The 13,291-nt window shown below is 33.1% G+C and overlaps 1 protein-coding gene across 1 annotated transcript; it reads right to left on the bottom strand.

The window, feature by feature from the left end:
• Positions 1-9,227: 9,227 nt before the first annotated feature.
• LOC111411297 (probable inactive receptor kinase At2g26730) lies at positions 9,228-13,009 on the bottom strand. Its single transcript, XM_023041840.1, has 2 exons — positions 11,449-13,009; positions 9,228-10,127 (listed from the first exon to the last, which is right to left on the bottom strand). The coding sequence occupies exons 1-2, from the start codon at positions 12,758-12,760 to the stop codon at positions 9,466-9,468; spliced, it is 1,974 nt and encodes a 657-aa protein (XP_022897608.1). The 5' UTR covers positions 12,761-13,009; the 3' UTR covers positions 9,228-9,465.
• Between the last annotated feature and the right edge of the window lie 282 nt (positions 13,010-13,291).

Raw genomic sequence — 13,291 nt, 5'->3', positions numbered from 1 at the left:
TTTTACAATTCTAGACTGAATACAAATATAGTATATTACCTTTGTTTTGTTTTGTTTTTCTTTTCTTTTCGATTATGTTTCAAATTAAAGATATAATAACTATTTATTTAACATAGAATTTGAGTTTTAATTATCAAATAGTTGGCTTTGGTTCATCGAGGATCTAAACGCTACAAATATGAAAATTAGAGACCCAAATTTTCCATTTACAAAAATTGGAGATCTAAATGCATTATTCAGCCCAGCTGCAATTTGCCCTTTTGAATATAAAATAGCCTCATTAATAGCTTTTCTTCGAATGTTTGGAATTGATCTGAGACTCAGACATTTGGAATATTCAATTCTCAATGCATAGTTGTAAATAAATCTTTGATGTTCAAAAATGTCACAAATTAAAATATTAATATCATTGAATACTTTGAAAGTATTAACTTTACTGTTGTGTTCAAATTCCTAATCTTCATAATAAGTCTATCCAAGTGGCATTATTTATTTGTTTGTATCGAAAAGTTTGTATAATAAGTGAAAAAATTGACTGCCGTCCCTGGATTACGCTGTGCTTGAAAACTTCAATTCAGCAAAAATCCCCTCACTATCAAGAATCAAGAATCAATAATGACGCTGACTAATCTTTACCACTCACTCAATAGTTCTTTTTTTTTTTTTGTATTAAAATAATTTTAATTCATTAATTACCCGGTACACTGGATTCAAAATATATAAATGGTTTAATTTATGAATATATGGATATAAGTGATGGGTAAATGAATATATTTGTAAGATCATTGAAATTTGTGATTGAAAAGAAAATTGGATCGTTTTTAAAAATATATAATTTTTATCAAGTGGAAATTACAGATTCTAATATTTTAAAAATCTTCATTTCATAAATAAGATACGCTGTTTAATATTTCACAAATCAGAATTGTTTTAATTAATTTATATATTTAAAAATTATTTAAGCAATTTCAAACCCTAATTATTCCAATCTCAATACCATCTCTCTCTCTCTCAATTCCCTCGACTCTCTCTCCCTCTCTACCAATAATTTCTCCCCAATCTCGCCGGAAGACAAGAAGGTGCAACTGGAGGACCTCCACGAGCGGCACTGCAATGCCCCCGTGACGACTTCACTGTAGCCTCAATCATTCATAGCTGCCTCAAACGGCAACGCTAAGGATGCTGTGAACTCGCCATCGCTGGGAGGCTATTGCAAACTCGCCGTCGCTGGGAGCCACTATCGAAAATTGCCGCCAATTAGATCATTGCACGATATGATGTTTTGTTGTCGCACAATGTGGTGGGTCTGCTGCGTGTTCCTCCTTGAGAGACAATGCGACGATGGTGCTGTGTTGTAGTTGTACAGTGCCGTGGGCTGTGGGAGCTGTGGTTGTGCGCGGTTGCTATGTTGACTGTTGTGTAAGGTGTAGTGGTTGGGTCTGCTATTTTGAAAGGGTGCGATGGTATATGGCGGCGTGATGGTGGCTTCGGGCAGTTTGCGATGCTACTGTTGGTGTCTTTGGTGGCGACGGTCGTGGTGGTTTCTGGCGGCGACGATTTTGTATTGTTTTGCATTGGTTTGTGATGGTGGTCGTGGTGGTGGATTGCGGTGGTTGTGGTGGTCATGATAGTTTGGTTGATTTTGTGACAAATAATTGGACCCGCGATCTGAAAAATTGTGATTGTGACTCCCAATCGTAACTCATAATTTGGGAGTCACAGTTGATCGTAGCAATTGTGGTGATTATGGTGATGGTCGTGGCGGTTTGACTGATTTGTGACTCACAATTGGATATGTGACCTGAAAATTGTGATTGTGAATTATAAGTGTTGGTGGTGATCACAAATTATTTGGTTGACTGTGACCATTAAATTGGTTGATCTGTCGATTTGTGACCAATGAACAAACTGTGAACTATAAAATTTTTGAACTGTGATCGTAAAATAAATTGTGATATAAAATTTCTTATTTGTGACTAAAAAATAATAAGTGATGAATTAAATCGTTAATTTGTGACCAAATTATATAAATCTGTGACTTAAATATATTTAATTACTAAAATAAATAAATAATTAATTAAATTGTAAATAATTTTTAGTAAATATCCGATTTTTGAAATTTGAAACTCGTTTTCTTGTTTTTGAAATGTGTCATAATTAATCTCTTACTTATGAAATTATCCTTTTTATCAAACAAAAGCTTAATTTTCTTTATTAAATTGTGCGCTCTTATATTTTAATTGAAAATAATATCCATTATCCAGACGTTATTGTGTTCAAAGTTTTTACTTTGTAGTTTCTTTTTTGTAATCTTATAACTTATTTGGATAAATTTCAATGTTTGAGTCTTAATCGGATTGGATTACTCATTGAATCTTAATGAGCTCTGATATTATATTAAGATTTGATGTTTAATCTTAAAATGTCAACCTTCTCGAGAGGATTGACCTAAATCTTCATAAGTTGATCTATACTTTCATCTTTATTCAATATAAGATTTATCCCTTAATAGTTACGCTCCTCCAGTTGGTCTATACTTTTATCTTTATTTTGAAAGAATATATTTTAAAATAGTAGATTGATGGAGAATGTATAGTTAAAAAATGAGAAAAAGTTTTAAATTTGCACGCAATATTATTTTATTGAAAATTGTCTGGTTGAAATGACGTCAAATCATTGTTTATGAATGTATTTTTTTTAAAAAGATTAGGTTCAAACAGGGTATATATGTCCCCATCACAGTATATTTTATCTGTGGCTCTTCCATCGTTTGGACTCCCTTTCTTCTCCTATTCTATACTTTCCTAGCGCAAGTCTACTATGCTTCTTACGTACGATGTTTTTCGCTAGAGATCTTTGCCAATAGCGCCATCCTCCTCATTATTTGTATGGATGGAGCATCTCTCATTGCCGCTTTTTGTGTACGCTATGAATTACATGAATAAATGTAGTTTAATAGGACAATAGGAGGGCTACATGTTCTACCGTGCCGAGGTACGAGGTATAGGTGTTGATGAACATCCTTGGGTATGTGCTAGAGCCTTTAAAAGGCACTCCAAAACTCGACAAAACCCAATCGATCTCTCCATTTGAGGAAAAGGAAGAACCACACAATAGGAGTGCTTATGGGGAGCCTACTTTAATTTGATACTAGTTAATGTTGAACGTGCATTGTATTACGTTCTTCTATAATGTTTTATAAGTACAGTAAAAATAATATTTGACCCTCCATTCACCATTTTGATCTAAATATGAGAGACATGCAAGCATCTGAAAATAAAAAAAGCTAATTATTATACATGCAAGTAAATAATAAAATGCAAATAAATGTGAATATTAGAATTAAGACTAAATGCATAAATGAAGATGAATGACAAATACTGTACATGAATTAACGTGAATGATAGTTAATTTAGATAATACCATTGAATATATACGTGACAATGAATTTTAAATTATTCATACTAAATGAATGTAATTTAATTTTCAATTAAGTGAAAATGGATGTTATTTAACAAAGATAAACGTAAACAATGAACTGCACTCTTGAATATAAAATTCTAATGTGAATATTAATTAATTAAGAATTAAAAATAGGAACATGGAAGTGAATTTGGATGTGAAATACTAATTAATACTAATTAAAAGAATGTAAATGTTAATTAATTGGGAATTGCTTAAAGGGTATACGTGCATGAACAAGAAATTTGTAATATTTATTACATTTTGTAAATTAAGTCCTCGTTTGATTTCCATTCTTTGGCCACAAAAACGAAAAATATGACTGTTATCCATCACATCAAATCATCATATTTGAATTTCTATCTCTTCTATGAGTCCCGTAACGATTATATTTTTCATTTTTATTCTTACAAAAAGGGTACCAAACGGGGCCTAAATACATATTAAAAAATGAAAAGTTATGTATTATTGAAATAATTAAATTGTATTGGGCCTAACTCAATGGATCATCTCGGGCAATGTTCTAATATATGGTTCTCATTTTCGAACATAAAATACCTTCTAATCATCCAAAAATGATTCTCACTTGATGTAATATTTAATATAATATAAATTTATCAGATTCTGAATTAATTTTTGTTACCTAGTCTTATTTTGCCTGGTTTGGGAAATAAAATTTTAATAAAAATTGATAAAATATGTGATTAAAAAGTTGTAAATCTTATGAAATATGTGTTGAAAATAAATTTAAGAAAAAAAAGTAAATGTTGAAAAAAATTTGCTAGAAAAACATGGGGCTGACAAGCCCCCTGATTGAACCCCACACATGGGGGTGGGTCCCGTGCAAAAAAAAGGGACCCCTCCACCTATGGGTGGGGTTTGGTCAAGGGGGTTGTCAGCCCCTGTTTTTGTAGCAAAGCCTATTTTGAAAAAATGAAGGCCAGGCAAGGCTTAAAAGCACGTGAACATTTTGCCCCTTTTTGGCTTTTATTTTAATTCTTTTGCTCTCTTTTATTTTCAACCATATAATCTTCCATAAAATAATATTACACGTAAATAAAAAATCTTTCATTTTTTTTCAATTACATATTTTTCAAAAAAACACTATTTTAATCATTAAAATTTGGAAAGAAAGGGCTTAGTTCCATCCATTAAATTCCGACAGGCTGAAAGAAAAAAGTGTTCTATTTTGTTTCGGTGTCGAAGAAAGCTTGTCCACAAATGTGAAGGAGACTTGGCCAAACGGCCGGCCAGTCTTTTCGTGTCCCAAAGTCATAACCTGATTTTGCAGGCCACACCACATGACATTGCTTTCACATTAATAACATTTTTTTTTTCTTGGAACAGAATGAAAGCCTGTCTTAGAGGTCTCGATTGTGAGCTTACAATTCAAAATCACAGTACAATCATGAATTTATTATACTGATAGCTCGATTGACTATCAGCTTTTCTTCTTTCGTTTTATTGTTGTCTTGATAACCACCACATGGTCAGTGTTTGATGAGAATTAAAATCAGATTTTAAATAGATTTCGATAAAAAATTTTAAAAAATATGGTTAAAAGTTATAAACTTCAAGAAATATGTGGTTAAAATTAGATTTTGTTTGAGACCCATTATAATGAGAAATTTTGATAAGATGTATTAAGAAATAGTTTTTTGCGGGAAAGTGTGGTTAAAAAAGAAGATTTTTTTTTTTATATATATATATATATATATATATATATATATATGTATATGTATGTATGTATGTATATATGTATATGTATATTAGTTTTTTAGAGTGTAATACTAGCAAAACTTTAAGAAGCAGCAAAATAAAAAAGGGGAGCTGGCTATAATTATTAGTAAAGCGTGGGGTAGAGAGATAGGGGCAACAACAATTATTAGTAGAGAGGAGCGTCCACCTAACCAACAATATTGAGGATTCCTAACTACGTCAAATCCATATTGCATTGGGTGTCTTTATGTCTAAAGATGTGAAACTTTACACAAGCCATGTTTTCTTAAAGTTATTCAAAAATTAGTATTCTTAGAACGTGAATAAATTCGAAGCTCCGTCCTTGATAAGGACTTCTTAGATTCAATTTGCGACACTACGATATTTACTTCACCATGAATTATTCTTTATATATCTAGCAACATAAAAATAAGTCTTGCTTTGTCAATGTTAAATCGACTACAGAAATAATTTGATTTACGGAAATGTATAGAATGACAAGATCTCTAAGATCTCAACGTTTTGTAGAAACCTTATAATATATGTGGTTTTTTGAGTCAAAATTGAAATTGAAGTTTGTTGGATTTGGATTCCACCATGATCTTGACAAAGAGGGTTGGGGCAAAGTTTGGTGATTGGAAAATAGATGTTTTAATTCGACCATGATCTTGACAAAAGAATCTTGTACTTGTGTGTTAATGTACTATGTTTTTTTTTCGAAAAGATTGTTTACTTGTTGAAGCGTTGGATTGTTGTAATGTTTTGAAACCGTGTCCATTATTTTTCTAATAAAAATTCGATCATTTAATTAAAGTTGAGTACAAGCAAACACTATTCCTCAAGGCCATAATTTTGCTCAACCACCCTAAATTAGGTGAAATTATAGACAAAATAATTCACAAGGGTGAAGGCCATTATTAAAAGCTAGACATTGTTCAATGAAAGAAGGCTTTAGCTTCTAATTATACTTGAAACAAATTAAGTTTGATTAATAGCCTCATCAACTCGGTCGAGCCTTAACAACCAATTATTGTCCACTTGAAGAAAAAGCTTCCATGCTAAATGTTGAAAATTCCTTTTATTTATTTATTATTATTAATAAGAGAGCTTCCCTTTTTTTTATTCATAAATCATGTACTATTATTAAAAAAGCATTTATGTTTATTTTTAGTATTTGATTTCCCATTTTGTCAAGTCCCTATAATTTACATTTATTATCCTAAGTTTTCTATAAAAATTTGAATTTCACTAATTTTGTTTTTCCTTTCTTTACTCCACATATTCGTCACGACTTTCAGGTGAAAGAAGTCAAAAACACAAAAATATCACATCATATAATCTTATATACAGTCAAGGTCACAAATATAGTTAATACAAATATAATCTTTGTCCAGCACGTTCGATATCACAATTTTTATACATTCAATTTTTAGAAGAGACATACGGTAGACTACATCAACTTCAAAATATTCGTCGCAGCTTTCTTAGAGAAAATTATGTCACATAGAAAGCAAGGTCACATAACATACTTCTAAACTTTTGATGCAGATTATTTGTTGTGACAAGAAAAAAGGTTAAGGAAAATTTTAGCAGCAGGAGCCACAATTTCATTTCGTTCTTCTTCACATATGGTCACGTATATGATGACTATAGAGAGAATAATTGTCCTGATACATATATATTGTGTTGTCATTGTCTATCCACCAATTTATATCACATTCATTATCTTATGTAAATCAATAGAAAAAAGTTATGATTACAGGGAATTTTTTACAGAATTTCTACCTACGCTGATATGGTCGCAAATGATTGGATTGATTTCTTTATTCTCTTTCCATCTTTCGATTAATTCCTACCATGTGTTGTCTGTCAAAATTTCTGTACTTGTAGCATGATTCAAATCAATATTATCGATTCATTTATAAAATATTCATGAAATATGACCTGATTTATGGAAAACTATCACAAATTTTGATATTTCTACATAGGTAATGTTGTATAATGGTAGTTATGATTTTTATCCCGTAATATATTCTTGTACGTGCAGGCCCCTTGCAAAAGTCAAATTTAATGTAACTCTAAGGGAATAAAAAAGGAGATGGTCAAGCACCCCACGAAAGAAAAAGAAAACAAAACCAGCTCATGAAACTTTGCTTGCAATCTGCCTTTCCTCATTGGAGATGGGCATCCGCATCATTGATGTTTGCAGCAAAAGGAGAAGTTCCCAAAGAAAAGAAGAGGAAAAATAACCCGAAAAGAAAAACAAAAAAACCGCGTACGAGAATGTGTATGGTTAAGGCATCGTTTGGGATCTTTTTCGGTCTATATCATTTGTATCGCTCGACTGACGAGAATGCTTCATTATTGAATTTTTAAAGGGAGTCATATTTGAGAAAAGACTCGACGGCTTGATGTCAAGTTGGTCATTGTTCTAATCTTAGGCCATCTCCAGTACTGCACCAAATTTTATATTATTTTGTACCAAATTTTACACCAAATTTTTCACCAAACTAAAATTCATCTCTAACCATTACACCAAAATTTGCAGCAAATAAACAGTGTTTAACCATTTTCTTCCCTTTTTTTATTCTTAATAATTTATTTATTTGAAATATTTTTTATGTAATTATTTTATAAATACATAAATTACTAGATAAATAATTACGTTAAGTTACGGAAAAGATTAAATTATTAATAAATATAAAAAATAGTACAATTAATAAAAACATTACAACAATGAAAATATTAAATCATGCTTTTAAAAAATAGTGCAATGTATTTCGAATTAGGATATTACGATATACGAAGTAGAAATATTATTGCAATTTAATTCTTGAAATTCATATCGTTTTCTTTAAATGAAATTAGATTATCATATGTATGTCGTCGTTTAATATATTTCGTTCTTTAAGAAATAATCGCGTTTGTTATATTTTAAATTTTTCTTTTTTTAATTAATTCATTAATTATTATTTTTTATATTTTAAATTTATTTTAAATGCAACTAATAATAGTAATAATATTTTATTATATTAAAAATATATAGCACAAATGACACAAATACCCTTAATCAATTTGTTTGGAAAAGGAAAAGCAATGGCAAAATTGATATTATACACTTTGCACCATTTGCACCAAAATGGTGCAAAGTTTGGTGCCACATTGGAGGAAATTTGAATCAAAATTTGATGCATTTTGGTGAAATGGTACATACATTGGAGATGGCCTTATATTGAATTTAGCATCTCAGAATTTTGGGTTGCTTGTACATTAAACGAACTCTCCAATTCGATCTCGAAGTATGTTTACATACGACATCATCTTACCCTATTACATATTTGGTCAATATGTTGATATCTAATAATATGCGTTGTACAAATTCAATGTGGTTAATAATACGAACTAAAAGTTCAATAAACCAAACTCATGTTTTTATTTGACAGTAAAATAAAAACAAAAATATTGTTTTCAAGTAAAAACGAGTCAAAACTAATCATGTTTGGGAATTAATAGGTCCATTTGTACAATGTATTTTGACAATGTCGTGTGTGTCAAAAAATTGTTGGTTGAAAAGATAAATTATTTTTTAAACTGTCCAATGATAACATGTCAGGTGGCATGTTGTCAACAATGTTGTAAAATGGATTGTACACCAAGCATGATTGGAATTAATAAGTGTAATCGATTTAGATTTCAAAGAAAATGAAAATGATCGATTGATAAATATGTAGAACTTTCTACAAAATATATGAATAAAATAAAAATATTTTTAAAAAACTCCCAAACATGCTTGGCGTCCAAATGTGTAGGTCCGAGGATGTCTTTCGAAAATTTTTGTCCACTCGTGCAGAAGGATTTAGCTAAGTTTTCAAGAGGAGTTCATCTTCTTTTGTTTTTTCAATTACCAGTTCAACGATTTTAAATATTGATTGAGAAATTTGAAAAGATGGCACATATAACCTTTATTTTTTAACTCAAAACTGCTGGCCTGGCGAGGGTTGTGTCATTTTCAGAGCCTAACGTAGAAATGGTTGTCAAAATCAATAAGCAAACAAATCTCAGCTATCAATATTATAAAATAAACGACTAGATCATTCACATGGTCAAATTCCAATCAATTCTTGAAATTTTTCAACAATTTGAATTTGCAGCTATCACCTTCTACTAAAAATCATTCATTGCACAAATCAAACAAGAAATTTTGAAAAAAAAAACCCTTCCAAAGAATACAAGAGCCAGCCATTCTGTACCACTTCAAATAAACTCTCGATATTTGACATTATGCTAAGGTGTGATTCCAGGGGGAGAGCTCCTCGACTCTTGCGGCGGTGTTTGGCTGTCGGATCCTTTCTCAGACGAATGTTGTATCCCATCGTCAGTGTCACCTCTATTCATATCCTCCATCATTCTCACAACTTCTTGCATTGCCGGCCTTTGATCCGGCACCGATGCAACACAAGCCATTCCTATCTGAAGAAGTTGAACCATCTCTTCTTCAACATTATGATACCTCATTAGCTCAATGTCGAATACCTCCGCTGTCCATTCCTCCCGCACTACACTTTGAACCCATCTAGGCAAATCAATCCCTTCTTCACCTAATGAAGCTTGATTCGGTGCTTTGCCGGTCAACAGCTCTAATAATAACACACCAAAGCTGTAGACGTCTGATTTAAACGTGACTTTACGAGTTTCGAGGACCTCGGGTGCACGATAGCCCATTACGCGATGATTGGGTGGGGTTGCGCTCGAGAAGAGTTGGTTGAGCCCAAAATCTGATACACAAGAATCGCGGTTGTCTAGCTTGAGGATGACGTTAGATGACTTGATGTTGCCGTGGACTACTTTTGCTGATACATGCAAGTGCGCGAGGCCTCTTGCTGCACTCAATGCTATTCTCATTCTGTGGTCCCAGTCGAGTGGAGTGTGCCCCGAGCCTCGACTACCTATTGAACAATAGACAAACTTTCGTTACCATTACTCTTCGGTACACAAATTCGTGTGTGCTATCATGTAAAACTAATAATAACTTGAAAGGACAATTCCTTGGCCTAAAAGATCAGCTCAAGAGATACAATGCACACATATACTTAACTTACGAATAGGATGTTATCAAACCTGGAAACATTAAAAATTAGGGAGCAATAAAAGAATAAGAACAAGCCCAAATTTAATTGATATTACCCCTTTCCAAAGAATTAGCATCAACATTTATGTGTGTTGTGAAAGAAGCTGCAAAACTACTCACTTCCCAATTCAATTAAGCATTATTTTAAAGAGAATGTTTGGCAAAGTTTAGAAACTTTACTTACAAGTAAACAAATAAGTTTTTTTATTTGTCGAACTTATAAATAAGATGCTAATTTTGAGTTAATACTTTAAAAAAGTAACTTTGTTATTTTTACTTAAAAAAGTCCAAAAAGTAACATTGTTTATTATTTTAAGGTTAGACAAATATGGTCACCGGCGACTTGATGAAGAGGTAAAAGAAAAAGAAAAATGGGTCGCTATGATTTTTTATTTGTTCATCATTAAAGAGGAGAAAAGCATGTCGGTTGAGAATAATGGGAATCTGTTGAAATATTGTCGTAGCACCAAAGCCACTCAACTCATTCATCTAATAAATATATTCTTATCATGTAAATATTCAGATTTCAATAAATAATTTAAAATTTTATATAACAAAATATATAAACAAACCAATATCAAAATTTGAATGAATACATGGTTTTGAACAAAAGCGAAAAAATGTATTGTCACATTCTACTCTGGTAAGTGTACCCAACTTCAGTTCACATGAATAAAATTAGCCCAGCTTTTGAGGGATTGGAATTTGGAACTGAACAAAATGGTCCACTCCACGTTGAAAAAGATTATTTGTTTAACTTTATTAGACTGGCAAGCACGACCAAGCCTACTCACTCTAAATTATAAAATTCACAAAATATAAGTTGAAATAGTCTGAATATACCAAAAAAAAAAAAAAATTGAAAAAGGAAAAAGGACGGGTGGTCCGTGGCATTCTCCAATAATTGAATGGTGAAACATTTTTCAGAATAACAATCTTTTTACTCTTTGCATTCAATAGTGATATTAAAAACATAAGATTTATGGTGAAATGAAAATTATTAAAAATTACCCAAAAAGATAGGGAAAAGGAACTTGAATGGATAGAGAAATAAACAAGAACTGGAGAAATTTTTGAATCATATCCAATGAAAATGAAAAATCTTGAAATTTTTAAGGGGAAGAAGAAGAAGTCCATACCATGAAGAAGAGCAGATAAGCTACCAGCAGGCATGTAATCAAAGACCAACAATTTCTCATCTTTAGAATAGTAAAATGCTCTTAATGGCAGCACATTTTCATGCTTAATCTTCCCTAAAACTTCCATTTGCTGTTCAAATTCTTTCTTTGAAGCCACCACATCTTTTAGCCTCTTCACCACAACAATGCTGCCTTCTTCTAACACAGCTTTATAACTAGTACCAACACTTCCTTTTCCTAATACCTCTGCTGAAGCCCTCAACAAATCCTCCAGATCGAAACTATAAGCCCCCGCATCGAAGAATACCAATTTATTCCTCTCAGTTTCTGCTGAACCACCAGTTATGTCGTCTTTGGACGACGATGTTCCGGCCTCTCCTGCTGCCCCTGCCGCTGCCCTTGCGGCTGCTGGTGGTTTCTGCACTTTGGTTGCGTCTCTTTGTCTTTGCCTTCTTCGACAGCAAAGAAAGAGGATTAGAAGTAGTAGCAGTAATCCCAGTGCTGCACCTATTGATATGCCTATAATGGCAGCAGTAGAGAGCTTGTTAGACTTTTTGTGGGATGGGGGGATTATTGGTGGCACTGATGGGGCAGGAGCAGGTGAAGGGAAAAATGGGTTGCACGGTTGCAATGGTCCGCCGCATAAATCAATATTACCGGCGAAAGCCGATGAAGGGAATTTCGACAGTGCTCGGGGAATTGAACCATTCAGCCGATTGTTCGAGACATTGAAATTCAACAGGCGTGGCGGATTAATGCTCGGGAGCGTACCGTTAAATCGATTGTTCTCGAGAAAAATGCCCGTCAACTGAGTTAGATTGTTAACGGCAAAAGGGATTGGTCCAGTAAAGTTGTTTGAAGAGAGGTCCAGCCGAGTCAGCCGAGTCAACTCAGTTACACTCCCTGGAAACCCGCTGGAGAACCGGTTGTTCTGGAGGTAGAGGCTCCGTAGGTGCTCGAGTTTAGAGAAATCAGGTGGAATTGAACCAGTAAGCCTGTTTGAACGCAGACTCAGAACTCGTAGCTGAGTCAAACGACCCAGCGTGTCAGCCGGAATCTGACCCACGAGTCCAACCCCGGGAAGCCTCAAGTAATAAACAGACGAATTTGTGGGGTCACATTGCACCCCAACCCAGACGCATGCCGAATCAGATTCGTTCCACTGGAGACGATTCTCGTGTGGAATTTGAGATAGGAAAGCAAGGAGCGCTTGCTTATCCTGAGTCGGCTCAGAGTTGACTCTGTAACACCCCAGTATAAACAGTAAGAACACAGCAGAAAATAAACACCCAAATTGTAGAACCCACCCCATATTTTCCTTCCTTGTTTCACTCAGTGTAAACGATAAACTCAAACCAACCCAGATCTTAATAATGAGATTGGATCAGCGGCTTTCGGCGGCGATTTTTAAGAGACAAAAATTTGATTCTCCGGCGAGAACCCATACGAAATATAGTGCGTGTATGTTATGTATATTTGAAGAGACACAGAGGGGAAAGAGGAGTGAGTTGGAGTGTAATGTATAAGGGAAGAAAATTGAATATCACTAATGAAGACAAGAAAAAATAGTTGACCAGTTTGTTACTGCTGGCTTTGAATGAATTAAATGCATTTAAGTAATTACATTTATTAGAATTAAAAGAAATAATACAGATAATTAAAACGTAATTAACTTAATGAAAAGAAACTAAGGAAAGCACATTTTCATTTTACTTAAAAAACCAATGAGGGAGTAGGGTTTCACTTGTTCCAACAAAATCATATCCATGTGAAAAATCTAGCCCTATCTTTGGCATCCAAAGTTTGTTTAGGTTTGATCCGGTTCAACTTTAGATTCTTGGCA

This window comes from Olea europaea, chromosome 2 (genome assembly GCF_002742605.1).
Source record: "Olea europaea var. sylvestris chromosome 2, O_europaea_v1, whole genome shotgun sequence".
In the NCBI taxonomy this organism is placed as follows: domain Eukaryota; kingdom Viridiplantae; phylum Streptophyta; class Magnoliopsida; order Lamiales; family Oleaceae; genus Olea; species Olea europaea.
This window is presented reverse-complemented; position numbering and strand designations above follow the sequence as displayed.